The sequence below is a fragment of the Corella eumyota genome, chromosome 3 (assembly GCF_963082875.1).
Source record: "Corella eumyota chromosome 3, kaCorEumy4.1, whole genome shotgun sequence".
NCBI classification, from domain to species: Eukaryota; Metazoa; Chordata; class Ascidiacea; order Phlebobranchia; family Corellidae; genus Corella; species Corella eumyota.
The window spans coordinates 696,888-720,369 of NC_137492.1; the positions used below are offsets into that span (position 1 = coordinate 696,888).

The 23,482-nt window shown below is 29.3% G+C and overlaps 4 protein-coding genes across 5 annotated transcripts in view; all 4 read right to left on the minus strand.

Annotated features, from left to right (window-relative positions):
• Positions 1 to 104, minus strand: part of LOC145745274 (3',5'-cyclic-AMP phosphodiesterase 4C-like) — a 40,792-nt gene extending 40,688 nt beyond the window's left edge. The window contains exon 1 of the mRNA XM_082563298.1: positions 23 to 104. Within this exon, the coding sequence (XP_082419424.1) occupies positions 23 to 89 (67 nt within the window). The 5' untranslated portion in view covers positions 90 to 104. The remainder of the gene's footprint in view (positions 1 to 22) is intronic.
• Positions 105 to 2,758: 2,654 nt separating this feature from the next.
• On the minus strand, positions 2,759 to 9,015 carry LOC145745280 (NAD kinase 2, mitochondrial-like). The gene is made up of 10 exons (XM_082563308.1): positions 8,823 to 9,015; positions 7,770 to 7,984; positions 7,207 to 7,350; positions 6,334 to 6,455; positions 5,897 to 5,980; positions 5,591 to 5,775; positions 4,821 to 4,914; positions 4,265 to 4,464; positions 3,892 to 4,027; positions 2,759 to 3,235 (listed from the first exon to the last, which is right to left on the minus strand). Exons 1-10 carry the CDS (start codon positions 8,968 to 8,970, stop codon positions 3,100 to 3,102), a joined length of 1,464 nt encoding a protein of 487 aa, XP_082419434.1. The 5' UTR covers positions 8,971 to 9,015; the 3' UTR covers positions 2,759 to 3,099.
• Positions 9,016 to 9,823: 808 nt separating this feature from the next.
• Positions 9,824 to 12,531, minus strand: LOC145745791 (uncharacterized). Of its 2 annotated transcripts, none has more exons than XM_082563950.1 (7): positions 12,443 to 12,531; positions 12,335 to 12,376; positions 12,080 to 12,154; positions 11,555 to 11,708; positions 10,740 to 10,792; positions 10,309 to 10,431; positions 9,824 to 10,198 (listed from the first exon to the last, which is right to left on the minus strand). In XM_082563950.1, the coding sequence occupies exons 1-7, from the start codon at positions 12,512 to 12,514 to the stop codon at positions 10,124 to 10,126; spliced, it is 594 nt and encodes a 197-aa protein (XP_082420076.1). In that variant the 5' UTR covers positions 12,515 to 12,531; the 3' UTR covers positions 9,824 to 10,123. The 2 variants fall into 2 exon arrangements, with proteins under 2 accessions (XP_082420076.1, XP_082420075.1); XM_082563949.1 differs by having other exon boundaries at positions 11,545 to 11,708.
• A 758-nt stretch (positions 12,532 to 13,289) lies between these two features.
• LOC145745244 (cytosolic phospholipase A2-like) lies at positions 13,290 to 23,387 on the minus strand. Its single transcript, XM_082563256.1, has 20 exons — positions 22,987 to 23,387; positions 22,819 to 22,900; positions 22,428 to 22,591; positions 21,292 to 21,405; positions 20,878 to 20,915; positions 20,580 to 20,715; positions 20,039 to 20,175; positions 19,645 to 19,779; positions 19,166 to 19,259; positions 18,670 to 18,784; positions 17,783 to 18,001; positions 17,610 to 17,647; positions 17,353 to 17,479; positions 17,053 to 17,188; positions 16,197 to 16,327; positions 15,671 to 15,760; positions 15,225 to 15,337; positions 14,819 to 15,029; positions 14,220 to 14,359; positions 13,290 to 13,840 (listed from the first exon to the last, which is right to left on the minus strand). The coding sequence occupies exons 1-20, from the start codon at positions 23,050 to 23,052 to the stop codon at positions 13,760 to 13,762; spliced, it is 2,367 nt and encodes a 788-aa protein (XP_082419382.1). The 5' UTR covers positions 23,053 to 23,387; the 3' UTR covers positions 13,290 to 13,759.
• Positions 23,388 to 23,482: the final 95 nt, after the last annotated feature.

Here is a 23,482-nt window from a genome sequence, read left to right on the forward strand (position 1 = left end):
AATGAAGTTTAAATAAACTTACCACGTAAATGACTTAACATTGGGTTCGGTCTCTTTAAAATATCAACACTTAAAAAATTTCCGTTCATCTAACTTAATCGTTAATTAATTAATTAACAAAAACATTTAAACTTGATCCTGTTGAAATAAAATAGGTTTTGAAATTATGACGTCATAAGTCGTTGTTGTCATAAAATAATCAATAATTTATAGACAATTGTCAAGAATTTAAACACTTTTTACAGCGTTTAAATTTTTGAAATATAATATTTTAAAACATATTTTTTTAAACTTTAATGTTTTAAACTTAACCTGTAAAATTATGCAATTATTATTTCTTTTGTTTATATCTTTATTCCCGATGTGTGAAAGTCAAATGCTCGACTTAAACATAGAGTAACATCAGTTACTCCGACCCAGTCTCGAGTTGACTGTGGCAGTTTGGAATATTATGGAATATAATTGCCCGTTAATTAAACTGCTGATTAAGTGCTAGCTCAGCAGGAGTTTTTGTCGTTTATAGCACCTTACTTAAGGGCGCTACAGCATGGGATCAGTGGGGATCGAACTAATGACCTCATGTAGTGTAGAAGTGTTCTGACCACTACCTCACGACGGTTTAATAATTTCTATAATAATTCCTAGTTATAATAACCTGAAATATAGTACTAATATCTTAATTAAATCTCTAAAATAAGTTAAACCTTTTTAAAAACTTTACACTATTGCGTCATAAAGCTTTGATTTTAAATGCTGACTTTTCTTCTTTATTAATCATTTATCACCAAAGGCTTCACAGAAAAAATCAATTTTAATTTGATTTTTATTTTTTCTTGACTTTGGGAAAAAGTTTATAATTTTAACAATCATTATTTTATTTTTAATTATTTTATTATCTATTATCTTTTTTAAATATAACAATAGACTTAACAATCAACTAAAAAAACAACAATGCCTATTGTTATTGTTTGTTATTGCAATTGTTAAAGCATTTTTATTACAAAAATATTAAAAAAAAAAAAAATATATTTTTTTAGAGCTATCAAATAAACCTGCTTTTTAATTGAGTGAATTTTTATTGATTTATTATCTCCAAGGTCATTTAAAATTGACCTTTAAGCAAATATTTTTAACCTGAAACAACACAAACAACGTAACTCTAAAATTCTAGTATTAAACCCTTAAATATTGTTCCAACTTAAATCATAATATCAATGTACGCAATTCATATATTAGGTAACTGAACAAAATATTAATTACCGTAATTGCTTAAGAAAAGGCGCTAAATTAACAGAGCTTCGTTGAACCATATGTTTTATGTGTTATAATATCGATTGCACGGTTTTTAATCTATAAAAAAAAAACTATTCTGAGCGTTTTTTGTTTGACTGACGTGATAACCTGAGTAGGTATACAAACTATCAAAAACACAACCTTTAAATTATCTCCTGCTGATTGATTCTTTATAGCTAAATAAACAGCTATATAAATACACTATTTTCTAGATAAATTTCCCATCGTTATTATATACAATAGCCCCTGTATTTAAATTTAAACATATATGTGGTAACATGGCATTTAAATTGTGGTATAAATAAGGAAAAAATAAATCGATTCTATTTATATTTTGAACAATTCGATGGAAAAAAATTGAATAAGGAGTTGTTTGGGATTTTACTTTTTTTTAACTTAAATTTGCGGTAGAATTTTGATAAAATTCCTGACTACCTTCTACGTACTTTTTCGAATAAATTTTCCCAAATAAGTCAGTTTATTAAAATTAAACAAAATATTCAATACCTTGCCATACAGTGTAGATTTAAACTGTCGTAATTTGATCACAATTCGTAACTAATATTTGCCCGCAATTATTCACAACACACCACAAACTGCAGTTTTATTTACAAATTGGACATTTAAATACATATATAATCGTATTGTTTCCTAAGCTTTATTATATACAGATTTAAAGTTTTAAGCGATCTGCAAAACACATAAACACCAATATTATTTATATTTAATTTCTAACATACGCTCTGTCCCATCTTAAATACTGTAAACCTGCTGTTATGACTAATACAATAATTTCTAACCTAAAACCTTGTTTATTTCCTAAGCTAGGTTGTTGTTATATTGAATGAAGTCTTTTAACTTTAACTTAAGCTGCAAATCACAGCAAACCATTCCCGCGTAGTATTTAATTAAACCTCACCCGGGGCAAGAAAAACAAAACAAGCTCAAACTTCGAATTTAATCGAACCTCGTTTTCGACGTTCGCATACCTCTATGACGTCATTCGTTATCGCGGCCTACGCAGACGATTACGCAGAAGCGGTGCAGTAGATTTGCATTGTTACGACAGCATGTCGCAGTTCTCGAATGTGGGAAAAAGAATCAAAATTGCTTCAAAGATTATTTAGATTTATTTTACTATGACGTCATAATCAATAATATTCAAGAAAAAAGTCCTATTGTCTTTCTCAATACAATTCATTGTCATTAAATATAATTGTTGATAAACAATAAAGATTTTGTTAAAATACTGAATTTTCAGGCAACTTTAAATTATTTCTTCACTTTTTATTGTTTTGTAACAAATGCTAGAGCGCGCAAAAACTTTCCTCCTGTGATTGTTTGACATTCAAGGTTCCTATGTGACGTCACAATTAACAATTCCCACACAAAAATAATATTTATTTAAGTTAAAACAGTGCAAAAAACAACAAATTAGTTAAGTTTTCAACTCTTTGTACCGACTGTTTAAATATTTTAATTAAAAACAATTATTAACAAAAAATTCAAATAATTCAACAAATCAATTCCTAGTAACAAAAAGATTTTTAATTTCAGTTAAAATACAAGAGTTTAAAATAAATCCCATACAAATTTTAAAACCGAGACATCAAATATTATAGAGAAAAAAGGCAAAAAACAGTACTTTAATATACATGTAAAAAGTTAAAATTTTAAGAATTGCTTTAATTATAATTAGTAAATAAACAAAACAAAAATAATTTTTTAAATTGCTTAAAAACAAATTTCTAAAACTTAAATACCCGAGAATAAATTCAAAAATTTATAAAATGTGTCACATCACAGTCACAACTCCTCTTCCTCGAGAACCACGGTTCGAAGAGCATCTTCAGGTAGGACCTCTAGTGTCGCAGATGCCCCATCATTGAAGATAAACGAGGTATCTCCGTCGATGCATAACGCTGCATCCCAACATCGAGATCTAAAATCAGTTTATCCTCAAAATTAAAACTTTTTAATTTTTTTTACATAAAAAGTGTTTGCTATTGTAACATGTTTGAGCTATCCATAAACACCAGAATCAATGGTAAATAATGTGGCATTGGTGCAACTTAAACCTAAAACCTTGCGGTGTGTTTAAGCTATCCGTAAACGTCGAGCTAAAGGATGAATAGTGTGGCATTGGTGGGGCTCGATCCCAGAACCTTTTGGTGTGTTTTAGCTATCTGTAAACATCGGGCTTAAGGGCGAATAATGTGGCGTTGGTGGGGCTCGAACCCTAAGCCATTTGGCTTACAGTTCAATGTCATAACCGGTATACCACACTATAGTGAAACCTTACAATTTAGTTTTTGTAATTAATTTGAATATAAATAAGTTAAGAGGTGACAAAAAACTTTTCAACTTGATTAACTTAAATTTGTGTTTAAGTTGGTGACATGTAACCTCAACTAATAAGAGTTTAGTTTATTAAAATAAAAAAACAAAAAGAAAAAAGTGTTATAAGATTCATTTGTGTTGGATTTAGTTATCTTAAAGTTAAGTTGACATCAAATTAAATCATTTAACAAAAATTAAACTAAAAAGAAAATGTTTAAGTTTTGCTCTTATCGGGAATCGATCCCAAGATATAAGTACCTTATAGTTAATATATTTGCTTGACCATGGGGGTTGTCGCAGGAATAAACTTTATTCTGCATCGGATCTCGTATTGAATACAACATCGATGATGAACTGGCATCAAATATAAATGAATTTGCATAATCTTCAGTTACTGTGGAATTAAAATTAAAACTTAGTGGACAATATATATATGTTTGTCCAATTTAAAGGCCTACAAGACAAATAAAACTGCAATTTGTGGTGTGTGGGTAAACTATCGCAGGCAAATATTAGTTGAAATTTGCAACCATTTTTTAACCAATAAAATATCGACAGTAAGGTGGGTTAGAATTACTGGTAAATGTAGGATCACTAGTAAATCAAATGAAAACTAAACTTATAAGATTACCTTTATTAATAACCTTTTTATCGACATTTTTAAACCCATTTCTGGCAGCAATATTAAGAATTGAATGAACAGATTGTGAATGCATTCGACAAATGTTAAATGACCAAGCAGTCGATCCCGTTCCCGTGGAAACACAAATTCCAGAACTTTTTTGTTTCTCAGGAGCATTGTCATCCACTTGTAGCTCATAATAAGAAGGTCTGAACATTTTAGAATTAATTTATTAAAATTTAATTTAACATAAGAGTTATTAAACAAAACAATATTTATTAAACTATTAAAGTCAAGTTAAATACATTTAAACATAAGATATATAAAAAAATATATTTCAAAGTTTGTTTTAAATTACCCAAACCCAATAAGTGAAATTATTTAACACTTATATGTTAAAACTACAAAATGTCATGAACAACAATAACAACAAATAATTAGCTAGCTCGTTAGCTGAAACTAAATCCTTTCCTGCCAGGAAATGTGAAAATATTTTTTTAATAATATTTCAAAATTGAAACACAATAATATTAAACAAAATCTGATTAATAATCTAAATACTTACACTGAAGCCAATGATTCCCCTATAAAAACCTCGTTTAAAGCTAGGATTGGTAAACTTTTGCAGACATTCGTGTGTTGTATTCTTGCACTTGTACCTAGAGTAGAAATAAAAAGATTTATAAAACTTATTAACATAAGATAGTATGATATATATATGGCAATGGGTTGTCACAATAAATGTTCTTACTTTAAGCCACACTAATGCCACACTATTCACTCAAAATTCAAAATTTATTGTAAAATACATTAAACTATTTTTTTACTTATACAACATACTTAGTCCTTTAAAAATATGATTAAAAAAACGAAAAAATGTAGTTCTATTTATACTGTAAGCTGTGAATATAGAAAGGTGGGTTATTTATAAGTAAAACTGGCAGCGTAGTGTAGTGGTAGAACACACCATGGGGTCGTGGGTTTAATCCCCACTGTTCTTATGCTGTAGAGCCCTTGAGTAAAGCGCTATAAACGGTATGAAATCCTGTTGAGCCAGCAATTAATCAGCAGCATAATTATAGAGCAATTATAATCTATAATATCCCAAACTGCCACAGGCAACTTGAGACTGGGTCAAGGTAACTGATATTACTCTGTGTTTAGGTCGTGCATCCAACCTTCCTACATCGAGGATAAAGATATATATATAAAAAAAGATAGGAAAATATAAATATATGTTTTAAAAACTAAAAAATTAACGAATTTGCAAAAACTGTAAAGTTTACAATTTAATTTGTGGCTTGTGAACTAAAAGTGATTAAAATATTTTTTTACCGCTTAAATGTTTTTTATCCATGATAAACGAATCATCATCGGAATCCTCCGCACTAAAGTAAGTGGAGGAAGTAAAATTCTTTCTTCTCCTCATCCGCTCCTGAAGAATGTTGCCGTTGTCAATAGCAACAAAGTTGACCTTTGTCCCAGTCATTGTGGTCCTAATACGTTGTCTGTATAACCACCTGGGGAAACACTGAAGGAGTTAATTTTTGTATTTGGAAACCCTGTTTTTGTTTGTTTATAAAATCAAAATTTTTTAACTTTTAATTCTTTTGAAAAATATTAAAATTTTTAATTAATTACCTGAATTTACTTTGAGCTAATTTGTCCAAAGCCTCGTTAAAATTTCTGCTATATTTTTGTGGCAAACATAAATGACCTTCAGACCTGTCAACAAAATTTAAAAGGTTAAATCTGTGAGCACAAAATATCTTCATCCTTGAAGTGAGAAGGTCGACACCAAGACTTAAATATAAAGTAACATTTGTAACACGTAAAGTAACATTTGTAACACCGGCCCAGTCTCGAGTTGCCTGTGGCAGTTTGGAATATTATTGATTATAATTGCTAATTAAGATAATCAAGCTGCTAATTAAGTGTTGACTCAGCAGGAGTTCATACTGTTTATAGCGCCTTACTTAAGAGCGCTACAGCATAAAGTTGAACCCTTGACCTTATGATAGTGTAGCAAGTGTGCCAGCTAAAAAAGTGTTTACTTCGTAAGAAAAAAAAGTGCCTACCTTTCAGGGTCGGTGTTGATTCCAATAAGAGGTTTATTTCTGTTTTTGATTTTACTCGCAGCTGAGAGAAAAGTCCCGTCCCCACCAGCCGTGATAATTGCGTCTGCCCATTCTACTGCATCCTATATTTAATATAAATTAAAAATATTCATATTTTAAGTAAATAAAAACTGTAAATACATATTTTAAAAAATTACCGTTTTTGGCAATCCTACTAAACTGTACATAACATTTAGTACAAAATAACTGAGATTATAACTAGTGTAAAAACAGTAAATTACAGTTTAATGGGGAGTATTATTCAATACCTATAAAATATACAAATTTAAAATAAAACAAGTTATAATATATTGAATAAACCAATTGACTCAAATGTTTAAGTATATTCCAAATGAGAGTTTAAGTTAGAGTTTAACCCATTTGATTCTTTTGTTTATTCCATGCAGTGGGTCCACTTAACCAAATATATCTTACAGATACCCGTATTACTAATTATGCCATCCCATATTTTAGATTGTAACAGTACTTACATGTTTATATAACTTACAAACCTACTCAGGGTGGATAATTATTTAAATTAAGAATAATTCTTAAGTGCCACAGGCCCAGATTAAAATGATTTACACCAAGGTCAGTTAGAAGTTGTATAAGTTTAACATACAAGTGACCTTGTTATAAAACTAATTACATTACAACTATTTTTAGCCATTGTGCTATTACAACCTAGATACAAGTTAAACTAAACAATTATAGATCTAGGCCTGTAAATTGGACATAAATATATATATCGTTCAACTATATATCGGCAGTGAATATAGAAAAGTAGGTTATATATAAGTTAAACCAAACTTAACTTAATCCACATTATTTTACCTTTGAATATGCAGCATGCCCTCTTGTACAAATCCTGTATTCAATCCCTCTATGTTTTAATATCTCAAGAATATTTGTCATAGTTTGAAGATGTTTGTTATGCTGAGCAAGTAACTTATTGTAATCAGACCCTCTCAATGTCAACTAAAATACAAAATAATTTTTTACATTTTATTTTTCTATTTTTAAAAATTTTACTTTCAAATTTACCAGAAGCATAAAAACAATGTCAAAATTAAAAAACACTTTGCAAAAAGGGTTTAAATAACTTAAATAAATTAAAAAAGAACACATTATAATTAAAAATTACAAAATCAATATAAAAAATTAAAAAAGACTAGTAGAAAGCCTGCTCTTTTTTATAGATTTTAATTGTCATTATATGGTTGTAACTCTTAACTAATACTTGCAGGTAATAATTTACCCATGCACCACAAGCAATAGTTTTTTTATTCTGGAGATCTAAAAACTTGGACATTTATATATTGTCCACTAAGCTTTATTAGGTATAGATTTACATAAGATAAATAACAGTATGTTTATAAACATAAACTCTCACTCACAGTATCTTGGAATTGCTGCTCAGTAAGTCCGTCATATCTTTGTTTCTCAAACTCATATCTTGTCATTTTACCGACCACCGCAACCTTGTTTAAAGCAAGAAAAGGTTTATCCGAATTTTCGTTCAAATTCTGACATTTTGAGTCTAATTTTCCATTTTGAGAATTGTTTGTTGTTGAAGCTAGGTTTGCCATATTATAATTGGTTCTTGTGAAATCTTAAAAAAATAATTTGATTAAAATTTTGCGACAATTCAAAACCTTTATTGCTTGGATATTAGTTTTATGAATTTAATATTTCACAGTATATACATATATATATAATTTAAAAATATTTAAGTACACTTTTTTTAGTTAGGATAATATTAATAGTGGGGACCAAAACAAAAAACATTTAGCTTTACAGCATAAAGTTGATAAAATAATTTCATCTGATGCCATGTCATATTACCGTAAGTAAGGCGCAAAAAATGACACAAAACTTTGCGATAGTTTATCAATAATATCCCAAACTGGGAATGGCAACTCGAGACTAGGTCAGCCAGTCTGAAAAGTAGGGCAGCGTGCACGCACAAGATTTTTTTTGGTGAAAGAAAACACACTCCTCAAATTAACGTTTTCCATACCTTGTTTTTAAAAAAATTGCGCATGCACAATACTAACGCCTTGTAGTAGCATATTTAAGTTAAATTTAGGTAAAACACGCAAGCATACCCCTATAAAAAAAAGCGTGCACGCGCAGACATGTTATTTTTTTGCTTGCACGCCACACTGAAAATTAGGGCAGCGTGCACGCACGAGATTTTTTTCTGTGAAAAAAATCTATAAAATGCTTGCCTGAAATTAACGTTTAGCAAATTTTAGGTAAAACACGCAAACATAAATCACGCGTAGACTGAACATTTTGGTATGCGTTACGTTGTTATTTTCGCTTGCACGCACAAGATCTCGTCGAAAACTGCCTAACTTTTCAGACTGGCAGGTCAGGATAACAAATATTAAATTTGCCTGTAAATAACCTTTTTACATCAAAGATAAATAACAAAAAACACTTACTTATTGCAAATTTCTTTGTCTGATTTCTTCTTGGTTTTGAAATTGATCGAAGGCAACTTGAAAAATATTTTGTAGTCACTTGATTCTGTTGTAAGGTCTGAAGACAAACCACAAACATTTTACTACTTTTATAATTTAACCCAGACATAATTGTATTTCACAATTATTATTTTAAAACGATCCATTTACTGATTTATTTCTAAAATGAAATCGTTTATGTAAAAAAGTTAAAATTAAAAAGAAATTCTAATTTAAACTATTTTAAAATAAACAGCATTCAAAATACTGTAATAAAATTTCATTTCATTAATTTAGCTTTAAGTTAATTTACTAATTAAGAAAAAGCAATTTTGCAAAAAAATATTTGCACAAAGACGTATACTAACTAATATTAATACGCGGATTATTTACGCTTACGTCATGAGAAAAAATGCAGTTTATTATTTTATTTATCTTCAAAAATAAAAAAAATATATATTATAAAAAACAAGATAACATATTGTTAGATATTGAGCCTTAAAATTTAGGATAATGTTTTTTATAATATAAATAGTTAAAAAACATATTTGAAAAATAACTTTTGTTGTTGTTTATCATACCTAAATGCTTGTTTATTTAATAAAAATCAAAAAAATAGTTTAAAATTATTTACTACCTCGCACTAGCTAAAACCTCCATGTTTTTAATTAGTGTGATGTCAATATGCGTCATTATAAGTCATAAGTGTTTAGGTATTGTTCTGAAAAATGTTTAAGATAAAATAAAAATTCTTAAAAATTGGAATTTTCGAGTTTTAAAAATTTAAGAATTTTCGTGTTAAATTTTTAAAACTTTAGGCAATAAAAGAAAACCTTTTACACATAGTTGAATGTTTAATAATTACATGCGTCATAGAAAACATTATTATTACGTCATTTAAACAACAACACAAAATTTAGCAGCATTTTAAGACAATTTAAGCTAAAAATTTACATAACTATTAAAATTTACATAAACATCAATTACTTAACATAATTTAACTTAACTAAAACAGCATTTAAAGTTAGAATATTATTTGAAATTGTGTATATAAACGAGCAATATGGAAAAACTTCAAATATTTCAACGTTGCAAGAATTAAAATAAAAGTACCTTACGGGAATTCCCCAGGTTTAGAAACACTGCGGAAAAATAAAGGGGTAACAACCGATAGGTGTAAAAATATGAAGTATATTATAAATAATCTACTTTGCAGCAAAATAGTCAAAATAAATTTAAAAAAAGAAATGATTAACCTAACGTATTTCGGTTCGCATTTGATTTTAAATCTTTTTTTTTATATTTTGAAAATTTTTTGAAGTCGGCCCAAGGTTGTTTAGGACTTGTTGAACTTTCACCTAAATAATTAATTTATTTTATAATTATTATAATTAAAAATTTAAAAAAATTAAAAAACAAAAAAAACGTAAATTTTGTCTATTACTAATTATGACGTAATAAACGTTACCTGATGACGTTGTAGAACTTGTATGACTCGTGACGTCACCAGATGGAACTCGAACCGAGTATCTACGGGGGGGTAGCGCGGGTTTTGGGGGTAGCGCAGGTTTAGGGGGCGGAGAACGAATTTCTATGTGAAAATTTTTTTTAACTACGTCACCTATTAATCCAAAACTAATTAAACCACTTGAGGTTTTGTGTTCGATTCCCGATGAGTTCGGTTTTTGTTCAATTCCGAGATGTTATGAACTCCTGCTGAGCCAGCACTTAATCAGCAGCATAATTATAGGCAATTATAATCTATAATATCCCAAACTGCTACAGGCAACTTAAGACTGGGTCGGAGTAACTGATGTTACTCTACGTTTCGGTCGTGAAGTCGACTTTTCCACATCGAGGATTAATAAATATAAAAAAAAAATAAAAATAACATTTTACCTGAACTAAAATGAGAAACACTTTCCAACGAGCTTTGATCTTCGTCCGAATTTCTTAACAAAAAAATATTTAAAATTTAATTTAATCCCAAACATTAAAAAAATCTTATTTATGCTTAAAGCTAGCAGGCAAACTTGTTCGTTTTAATATGTTCTTTAATACCCCAACCCAGTCTTGTGTTGCCTTTGTCAATTAAGAATATTATTGATTATAACTGCACGACAATTATGCTGCTCATTCAATTTTAGCTTAGCAAATTTTGCGTTGTTTATAGCACCTTACTCAAGAGTAATTCAGTAAAAAAAAGGAAGCGAACAAAATTCTCAAAATAAGTGTTTTAACTACTAGATCAGGGGTCGGCAATCTTTTTTGCACTGCAGACCGATTTAAAACTGGAATCTTTTTCGCGAACTAGCCTTTAAAAAAAATAATTTTTTTTGCATTTTCGGGTGAAAGAAATCAATCAGTTTAGCCAACAATGATGTTTCAAGGGACGCAAATAAGTTTAAAGCAATTAATTCCTTCATCAAATCGATAAAAAACATTTTTAAATGTTTCTACGACAAAATAAGTTTACAAATCAAAAAAGACGTTTCTGTTTCTAAGCATTTAATCTGGAAAAAATACGGTCGAGTGGATGCCGACCACTGTTAGATATTTAATTTTAACCCTTTAAAAACGAAGCTGTATGTGTCACGTCTAAATATAACACCAAGGTTAAAATTTGGCGCTGAAAGGGTTAAACGCTATGTTTTTCTTAATATATATTAAGGTAAAGAGTTTTAAGAAAAAAATTAAATTTTACGACGAGGAACTTGGTTTGGTTGCAACATCTTCGTAAATTGACTCATGGAAGAGAGTTTGTTCTTCTTCTGATTTGCCTTCTTTCCGCTCCTCGCTCTGTTGCTTCTCTCGCATGCTTTGTTTCTCTAATACGAAATCCAGGGTTGTTTTTAAATGCACCAAATCCTAAAAATATTAAAAATATAAAAACAACATTTTTAATTTTTAAATAATTTATTTTTGTAATAAATTTTAACACATCAATTCTGTAAACATAATAGTTTTTAAACAACAAAATTTGGCCAACTTTATTAGAAATCTTTTTAGAACATTATTATATAACCCTTAACTTGAAACCAAAAGTATCAAATAATTTTAAAAGTTTTAATTCCTTAAACATAATAAATGGCATAAAAACATCAATTGTTTACACATTATATACTCCAGATGGACAATGTTAACTTTAGACTTAGGTAGAAAAAAATATATATATTCAAGCTGTAAAGTTGGCCACATCAAAGATAAATAATTTTAAAACTAATATTTTAATGTTTTACCATTTTATGCATTTCGTTTCTATTTTGCATTTCTTGTAGCTTATTTTCAGCTTTCATTCGTCGCGAGGTTTCTCTCTTATAACAAAGGTAATTGGTTATAAAACATGGTCAGAAAACAAAGTCAATATTCAATTACAATAAAATTGTTTTTTTATTGAGCTTACGCTGTTTAATTAAAAGAGACCTTACTTATAATATACGTAAAAGTAACTTTAAAATAGTTATTTAAATAACAGTATAATTTGGTACTTTTACCTCTATAACTTTGTCCTTTTTCTTAATTTCATTTTCAAGTTTCTATGAAAATTTAAAAAATACGAATTAGTTTTAGAAACAATGCAAAAAAATAATTTAGATAATTACCTGGATGTAGTTTTCCATTTGATCTGGATTTTTTGTAGTAAGAGAAACGTATGACGAGGCAAAACTTGACATTTTTTAAATTAAAAAACCTAAAATTTTAATTATTTAACTACGTTAATCACACAACAACATAAACCTTACTAAAACGAATAAACTATATTTCAGAACTTGGTCGAAATACTTAATTTTAAACTTGCCAAACTTAATTTACTACTGAAAAACGGAACTAATCTAGTTCTAAATTCTTTTTCTATTCTTCTACATAAATTTATAAAATCGTACCATTTTTACGAAAAAAAAAACAAATAAAATAAACTAATATACATATATTAAACTTGAACCAAATTTATGTTCGTTATTTTTACTTAATTCAATAAAAATCAATTCGATAAACAACCTAACAACCTAGAACTTCGCTAGACTAAAGCGATTGCAACACTTGTTCTAATTTGGACCTCAGCGCGTGGATTTAAACAACTTTACTCACACGAGCACCAACTACATTCCAAACACCTGACTCCATGGCTGTGATATGCTCTAATAAGCTCAAAAACGGATTTTAGCCTTAACTTCTTTTATAAAACAAGCGATGCCTAAAATAGCCAAACTTTTTGGACCTTTAGCCTGTATAGCTTCTATATGCAAGTGGTCATTTCATGCAAATTCAAGTAAATAATTACCACAAGTTTGGGAAACCGAATGCGCACCTTATTAAGCAAACAAAAATGTTTTTTTTAATCTTATCGGTGTATTTTTATTGTTACAAAATTAAATAACTCGTTTGGGGTAAGGTCGCAATCAAAGTCAGTAACTTAACTACAAAACAAACAAATTAACATACTGACTCAACTTTATAAATACATAACTAAGGCCTATTTTTACGAGTGTTATTTGTACAAGCAAAGTTATGCTGTAGGACATAAAAGTTCGTAAAACCCAAGACTACAAACAAAGGAGAGACGATATTTCACTAGATCGTATCATCTTTAGTAAAAAAATCTCTCAATACGGTTGAAAATTGCATTATTTTTCTCACATACTTTTAATGTTTAAATAACAAATAATATTTTAAGGATTTTTTTAATACGTTTATACACAAAGTTCTCATGCAATATTTACAATACTTAAAACCACAAAATTTTTGTTTTAGATTTTAGAAGTTTTTACTAAAATATGTATACCATTGGTGCCAATATAAGATTACAAAAAAAACTTTTTGTTAAATACCTACACGCGTACCTAAATATTATACATGACTAATTAGTTTTAAAATGAAAAATTATTTAAAAATATCAAAACGATTATTCAACAAAAAATTTAAAGTTTTTCCTGACTGGTCGACTTTTTATTTTCTTGTCTTTTTCTCTCAACCACTTTAGCAACCTCTGCTTTTATTTCCTAAAAATTTAACAATTTTAAATAAAAATTTTTAATTTTCAGTTACAAACAAAATTGAATATATTTAATTAACATAGAGTAACATCCATTACCCCGACCCAGACTTAAGTTGACGTTAACAGTTTGGGATATTATAGATTATAATTGCCTGATAATTATGCTGCTGATTAAGTGCTGGCTCAGCAGAAATTTATAGCATTTATAGCGCCTTACTTAAGGGTGCTACAGCATGGAAGCATTAGGGATTGAACCCTAGACCTCGTGTAGTGAATCCAAAGGTACTATCCACTACACACCAGGATTTATATTTAATGCAAAACAATTTCAGTTCAACATAAAATAAATAAAAAATTGAAATTAACATAAATTGTCCAAGTACCTCAATATGTGACATAACGTTGTATTTCATGAGAGCTCGAAGTCGATCAAATTGCCAGTGACTATAAGCAAAGTTGTAAGTCTTATAAGGGTAGGCGTTATTATTAAACACTGGGAAGTCGTTGAACACTTGTTTAGGGTCTAAACAAATAAATAATTCTGATTTAGAATATTTAAATACAAATGTACCACAATCTTGTTTAATTTAAAACCAAGTTTAAATATAAAGGGCCTCAGAATTTATTCAAACATTTTTTTTGTGTATATCTTCATCCTCGATGTTGAAAGGTCAAATGCACGACCCTGAACATAGGGTAACATTTGTTACCCTGATCCAGTCTCGAGTTGCCTGTGAAGTTTTTGATATTATAGATTATAATTGCCCGGTAATGATGCTGCTGATTAAGTGTTGGCTCAGCAAGAGTTTATACCGTTTATAGAGCCTTACTCAAGAGTAATACAGCATAAGGCTAGTTGGGATCAAACCCAGGAACTCATGTAAGGAAGGAAGTGTTCTGATTCCTACACCACACTGGAAAAAAAGGTTTTCAGTAACATTTCAGCAATTCAAAACCAAAATTAAACTTTGTATATTCTTACCGTTAGATGGGGGCGACGATCCATAAACATTCTTAAAGTCCTTTAAAGCTTTAAAGGCTTTGTTACACAGCGTAACCCACACAACTGTAGGGCAACCCTCCTCTTCAAACATCAAGTATTCTTTGGGTGGCATTTTGCTCACCTCCTCATAATTAATTGAGGGGAATTTTAATCCATTATTCCAAGCTTGGGCAGCACATGATATTAACGGCTGAAAATTAAATAATAAACTTAATTAATAAAGTTGGAGGGTTGTTTAAATTGCAATAAAGTATTATTTTAATACTAGAAGCTTAATGTTACAAAAACCAAAACAAAATTTTTAATATAAAATTTTTTTTTAAAAGTTGATCACAAAAAAAACTTTTCACTTTCCTTTAAAAAAAAATATTTTTTTGCAGCTTACCTTCCAGTTGAACTTTTCATCAGATTGGTAACCATTAAAATCCAGCACAATAATCATGTCGACTTTTCTTTGTGGTCTTATTGCAACGCCGATTGGAACATTAACAACCAAACCTAAACGTAAAAATATTGTTAAAAGCTGACAACACAAATAATGAATTTATTAGAGTTTTGAATGCCAGCAATGGGAATCAAACGCAGAGACTTAAGTCTAGGTCTAGAATGCTACAATATGCCAGCAGTGAAAATCAAACTCAAGATCTCAGGTCTTACTCAAGGATGTTACAACATGATAACAGTGGAAATCAAACCCAGGACTCCAAATCTTATAAATCAAACTTAGCTAAAATATGGTGCTATTAAAAAAAAATTAAAGCATGCTAGCAGTGGGAATCGAACCATAGACTTGCAAGTCAAAAAAAAAATATACAAGAAAAGTAAGGTTACCTGCATCAGCCATTGCAATAACTCCTTTTGTTGTTGAAATCGCTTTCGCATTTTCCACCTCCACTGCTTTCATCAAAGCTAATTCTCTTTCTACAAAAAAGAAATAGTCCAAAGTGAATTTCTACTTTTCAAGAATAACTTGATCAATTTTTAACATTTTTTGGATGATTTGTACTTTCCGAAAAATCTTAAGACAGTTTTTGAAAAACCTTAGGACCGTAAAGTACGAGAGGGAATTAGCAAGGACAATTAAATAAGAAAGAAAAAAAGTTACAATCATAAAGTACAAGAAAGAGAATTAGGTAAGACCGCAAAGTATAAGAGTTTTTAAAAAGAAACTATAAAGTCCGAGTGTTCCCTTTTCTTAAACTCGAGCAACTTTTAGGGGATTAAGTAAACATCACGGAAAATTTAAAAAGATTTTTTATTAATTTTTAAACTTTTAAACGGTTTGTTAAACTTTACAAGAACATTTTTGTGAATTTTTATTTCTTATCACAAAACAAAAATTAAACTTTCAACGAACCTGGATGCTCGTCAGAATGTGGAGATGGATTTAAAGTGAAAGTTCTTAGTTTATGCATCCCTCCAGCAATGTTTAATATACGAGCTGTGCGACCAACAATCGAATTACGATTTGTGAATAAACTTAGATCTCTGAAAAGTTAAAAATTTTTATGAAAATAATTTTTATTAATTTTTTGCTATATAAAACATTTTGTAATATAATGACACTTGAATCAGAATCAAGTAGAAGATGCCGGCATCATGTTTTAAGATAATACAACAACAGTAGGAATCAAACCCTATACCTTTGTTTTTTTATATAATGATACAATTCGCTAGCATTGGAAATCAAACCCAGAATTTCAGTTCTTACTCAAGGATGCTACAACATGCCAGCAGCAGAAATCAAACACAGGATCTCAAGTCTTACTCAAGGATGCTACAACATGCCAGCAGTGGAAATCAAACACAGGATCTTAGGTCTTACTCAAGGAGGTCTTACTTAAGGATGCTACAACATGCCAGCAGCAGAAATCAAACCTAGGACCTCAGGTCTTACTTAAGGATGCTACAACATGCCAGGAGCGGAAATCAAACCCAGGATCTCAGGTTTTACTCAAGGATGCTACAACATGCCAGCAGCGGAAATCAAACCCTCGATCTCCAGTCTTACTTAAGGATGCTACAACATGCCAGCAGTGGAAATCAAACCCAGGATCTCAGGTTTTACTCAAGGATGCTACAAAATGCCAGCAGTGGGAATCAAACCCAGAACTTTAGGTAGAATATGCCAACATTTACACTCAAACTTAAAAACTTAATTATTTCATTTAAGAAATGACAAAAAAAAAAAAATAAAATAAAAAATAACTTACTCAATTTTACCCTTTAAGAAATCAAAATGACTTTCATGGTGTTCTCCCATTTCTTTTACTTCTTCGCCATCTTTTTCCTTGCTTCCCTTTTTCTCATTCTCTTCTTTATTTGGCCCGAAGAAATAATTTTTAAATCCTAAAAAATGTAAAAATTTTTTTTTTTAATCGGTCTTCATTATAATTTAACAACATCTTATTATTTTACCTTTTTACGCTTCAAGAATAGGTTCATATCATGAGGTCAATAATATCTTAAACATAATAAAAAAAAATACTTTTTTAGAAGTTTAATAAACTAACTGTGAAAAAGAGAAGGTTCTTCTTTTTTCTCTTCCTCCTTCTCTTTTTTCTCTTCTTTTTGCTCAAGTTTTTTTGCTGTTTCAACAACTTTATCCTCTTCTTCGTTATCAGAAGCATCGGACTCAATCTAAAAAAAATGTTTCAGAATTTTTTAAAATAAAGTCAAAATTAATCATTTTATAAATTAAACATTTTGAATTTAATAATTTTTAATTAAAATCAAATTAATTTAGAAATAATTGTAATTAACAAATTACCTTAGCAGATGAAATATTTTTATTTAATCTTGTTTGGTCTAAAAACAAATTAATACAAAAAAATAATTAAAAAATTAGTCAAGATATCAAAAAAGTAAAAATCTGGCACAAAATATCTAAAATTTTAACAAATTAAATAAAATCTTTTTTACAAAACAAAAAAATATTCTGACCATAATATTCAGGTTTGTCAATAAAATCTTTTTTCTCCATGAGCCTCGTGAAGATGATCGCAAACGCGCATCCCAACATGCCTTGAAGAAAGTGGAGTGGTTGCTCCTCCACATCCCGAGCGAGAATCCCATTGTTCCATGGCGCCCCCCAGTGTTGTGGCTTCATCCCGATCCCGTACGAAGGATATTCAATCTCAAATGGGTTAACCTCAACATAAGCTAAAAAAAAATAATTTCAAAAATTAATTTTTTTTGACATTTAAAAAACAAAAATAAAAAGTCACTTTAACTTAGAGTCCTCCAAAGATTTTAGAACCGCAAATTACAAGAATAAAATAGCGAGAATCAGTAATTTAAGAACAGTATTATGTTAAATATCTCGATTCTAAAATGTAACATATTATCAGTTGTATATATATCAGTTACAGAGTTAGGGTTCAGGTTTATATAAGGTTGGGGTGAATATAGGATTTATATAAAGAGGTAATATGAGATTTAAAATATATAAATATATATTTGGATGACTGCAAAACAAATTTAAAAATATCATAAGGTCTGCTAAAAATTTTAGGACTACGAAGTAACAAAAACAATATATATAAACATCAAGATTTAAACTAAAAACAATCTACTATTTAATATTTAATGAGTGTAGAATTATTGAATGGATATATAAATTGAGAATATATGTGTATATCTATTTTAAAAAATCATAAAACTATTGGAAAATTCAACAGAAATCAGAATGTACACAGAATCTAAAAATTTAAAATAAAGGAATAATGATAACATTTTCAAAAAGTTTTAAACAATATCGTTTTAAACATAGATCATAAAACAGTGCATAAACATGTGAGTAATAGAATGAGGTGTAAAAAACAATTTACCGTGATATTTTGGGGCTGTTATGTTATCCCTGACATGAACTGAAGTAAATAATGGAAAAGGGACTTCCCCGTCTTTAACATAACCTTGTAGTTCAGAGGTTTTGATTTTGATGTGCTGAAATAATAAAATTTATTTATTCTGACTATATGCAACTAAAATTTATTGTTGTGATTTACAAGCGCACCACAAATGGCAGTTTTTTTATTTTAACTAAAGACAAAATGGTTTCGGGTTCGAGCCACACCAATGCCACATTATTCGCCATTAAGCCCAGGGTTAAAAGATAGCTTAAACACGTCACAACAGCACACCCCTACCCAATAAAAAATACATAAATCTATTACCCTTAGCTGATATAAAAAAAATTATAATATTATCTGTTGATTGCCCCTTTGAATTAATTTTTAAAAAAGGATTTAAGTTACCCTTCATTATAATCACTAACATCATGAAAAAAAAATCAGTTTTAAGTAATTCCAAAATCCCCGTTCTTACCTCATTCCCAAGAACTTTTGAGCCCACAGCGTAACCAAACATATCCACAAATGTATGTGGAAGTCGATACTTCTTTTTCACTGCCAGATATTTTCTAAAACAAACATAAATAAAAAACTTAACAAGTTTTAAATAGATAAATTTTATTTATTGCCTAAACATAGAGTAACATTTGTTACCCTAAACCAGTCTTAAGTTGCCTTTGGCAATTAAGGATATTAAATATTATAAATGTTCAATAATTATGCTCCTGATTAAGTGTTGGCTTAGCAGGGGTTCATATCGTTTATAGCATCTTAGCAAAGGGTGCCACAGCATGGGAGCAGGGGGGATTGAACCCACAACCTCATGTAGTGTATCATAATGTTGGTTAATAGTTTAACAAAAAGGTGAAAGTAAACAAAAAAATTTTTTTTACAAAACTACGTTAGCAAAAAAGCTAAAACTAAAATGAATAAAACATCACACTCAAAACTTACTCATATTCCTCAAGAAATGTAGGATCCACCAACAGGGCGTACATGCTATTCTGAAACCGATCTCTAAGCCCTTTATGGTACTCCATTAATTCATCAGGTTTCACTCCTTTAAGAGCATAGGCACCAGACAAATACCTAAAAATACATTAGATAAGTTTACTTAACATTGACAGAAACAAACAACGTTGTACATAAGGTCTAGGGTTTGATTCTAATCGATGATAGATTAGAGCAGCTTGTGGTAAACAGTGCTTAAACTTTACAAATTCAAATAAAGAATGAAAAGATTTATGTTGAAAAAATATGGAGAACAATATACTTAAAATGAAAAAAAACAAAAATATTTAAAATTAAATTTTAATAGACATTGAGGATAAACTAGAAAACAACCCACCAAGAGGAGCCAGAGAGTCCACAGAAGTAGGAGACTGTTTCGTTTAATCCAGTTTCAACAAGAGCCTCCGTACCTCCGCACATCCCAACTGCTGCTCTATATCCTCCCCCACTACAAACCACCGAGATTATCGGAGTCTGAAACATCAAGGATAATATTTCTATCAAAACTTGGCTTCTGTGATCTACTTATAACAACCAGCAGCGTGGTGTAGTGATTAGAACACTTTTTACACTACATGAGGTCCTGGGTCCGACCCCTACTAATTTATTGCTCTAGTGCCCTAAAGTAAAGCACTTAAAACTGTATAAACTCCTACTGAGCCGGCACTTAATCAGCAGCATAATTATCGGGCAATTATAATCTATAATATCCCAAACTGCTAAAGACAACTGAAAACTGGGTCGGGGTAACTGATGTTACTCTATGTTTAGGTCGCGCATTCGACCTTTCTTACATCAAAGGTAAATTTAAGTACAAAAAATAATAATAATAAAGCCTACATTTTTTACAAACAACAAAAACTAAATTTAATTTTTACCTCCATTAAGTTCTTGGGTCCTTTTTCCTCCCCTATTAGGTTGTTTATCCCCTTTTGAACTTTCTTGATTCGCTTTTGTCTGAATTCCATCTCTTCCTCACTTAGAGCAAGCGACAATCGAAACTCAGGATCAATTCTAAGTAAGAAAAACTTAAGTAATACTCACTCGAGTATAACTTGAGTACCCAAAATGTAAGATATTTATTTAATTTATCTTTTTAATTAATTAAAGTTAATTTAAACTTAAAATTTTTTAATTTTTTTTTTTAATAGAGAGAATTATTTATTAAAATTTTACCTTCTCTGCTTCATGAAACTAACATCCACTTCTCCATGCTAAAAATAATAAAATAAATTAACAAAGTTAACTTTAAATTGGCAAAGAAAAAATTAAAATTTGTATACCATATGATAATGCCAGAGGTATTTAAACAATTCATATTTTTATAGTTACAAAAGAAAAGGTCAACTCACCAACTTAAACATAGAGCAACATCAGTTACCCCAACCCAGTCTTAACTTGACCTTGGCAGTTTAGGATATTATAGACTATAATTGCCCGATAATTATGCTGCTGATTAAACGCTGGCTCAGCAGGAGTTTATACTGTTTATAGCGCCTTACTCAAGGGCATGAGAGCATTGGAATCGAACCCAAGTCATGTAATGAGCCAAGTATTTAACCCACTACATTAGTTTAAAATAAAACTCACATGATGGAAAGAAATAGTTTTAGTGTAAAGTTTGTCCACTTCGAAGCCTGAAACATCAACATCTTGTTTTCCTAAATAATCATCGAACACCAGGTCTGAGTCGTACAACTCAATCTAAAAAATAAAAAAAAACCTTAATGTTTTAAAATCAGTTAAAATTACTTAAAAAATAATTAAAAATTTTGATTTATTTTAAACTAAGCATAGTTTTATGAATAAAAATAAATTTGTTAGCAAACTATTAGCAACAATATTAAAAAATTAATAAAAATATTTTTCTTATTTAAGCTAACAATATATCATATAATATATAACGTTTTAAACATTTATATCAAGCACTTACATTAAAAATATTTTAATAGTTGTATAATAGCGGATAATTAAGTTAATTAATCAATACTAATTTTCTAGACATTGCATTTCCCAAGCCAAAAGTTATAAATCAAAAAAAGAAAAAAGTGACAATTTGCGGAAATTGAAATAATTTAAATTTCAAATTCCTTTTCTTTATTTATATTTGTGTTTAGTGACCATATCATGTTATACATTAAAATTATGTAAAAAGTTCAATAATTTGGTTTCTTTTTCTTTACATCACTTAAATATTAATTAGATCTTCTTTTTTTTGAATATATCTTTATCCTTGATGTGGAAAAGTCGAATGCGTAACTTAAACATAGAGTAACATAAGTTACTCCGACCCAGTCTCGAGTTGTCTGTGGCAGTTTGGGATATTATAGATTATAATTGCCCATAATTATACTGCTGATTAAGTGCTGGCTTAGCAGGAGTTTATACTGTTTATAGCGCCTTACTCAAGGGCGCTACAGGATGAGAGCAGTAGGGATTAAACCCACGACCTCATGGTGGTGTAGCAAGTGTTCTTACCACTACACCACGCTGCCGGTGCTTTTATCAATGCGTGAAAAAAAAATAAAAAAATTTAATTTGATTCGATTTTTAATCCAAACCTAAAAAGATTATATAAATTATAATCTATAATATCTCAACTTACCAAAGACAACTCGAGACTGGGTCGGAGTAACTGATGTTACTCTATGTTTAGGTCATGAAGTCAACCTTCCCACATTGAGGATAAATCAACCAAAAAGAATAAAAAATAAGAATTTAATTACCTCAACTGGAAATTTTTCACTCAAATCGATGTCTTTTGGAAGAGCGAAGTTAAAAGTCTCGTTGATGTCACAAGTCGGTTGATTTTTCTTTGCAATCGTACAAAACTTTTTGGCAACTTTTAACTTGGGGCAACTTATGTAAAACTGGGGATCAGGAATATCAACTAAAAGTTTTAATTAAAAGTTTTAGCCCATTGGTTTAAGGTTGAATTACCACTGCTGGCATGTTTTAAAAATATTTATTGTAGCTTTAAAAAAACGAAAATACAAAATTGTTAGTAAAACTTAAAACTTATTGTTAATAAATCAAAAAATTTAATAAAAAATACTTTAAAAAAAAGTTAACAAAATGAAACTGCTTCCACAAAAATAAAATCTTTTTAGCGCTTACATTTGTCTGACAAATAATCCACAGAAATGTTTTTACATCTGATAACGGTGACCGACAAAACCATACAAGGAAGATATTGAATCTAAAAAAAAACAGAAAAAATTTAAAATAATTTTTAAAATTGTTTTTTGGAATATTTAAAATAAAAAATTTAATTTTTTTAGTTACCTTTTGCTTCTTATATATATCATTATGGGCCTTATCAGCTTCACAAAACTCCTCAAAATCTGCCATTTTTTAAACCTTACCTCTCACCAACAACTACAATCCAAGAATGATTAAAATATTCGAACAAAACAGAATCATGGCACGGAAAAGATGATCAATCATTCAAATTAACGCAGGAACTTGTTTGTAATGACACGAGCATTTGTTGCTTATTATTCATTTAACTTGACTTTTATTAAACAATAATTTCCGCCATCGGGTGACAGAGTTAAAAATAAAAAAATGTAAAATTTTAAAATATTTTAAACTTAAATTTCAATAAGTTGTTGCAAATTTTTTGCAACTAATTTATTCTTATGCACTTTAAAAATCACTGCACTTTTTAAGTAAGTTTTTTTTGGCTAAAATATAAAAATAATGGCAACTTGAAATACTTCCACTTAATGCCAATAATAAATTTTCAACTTTTCATATTTTTTAAGAGTTAATTTATTGT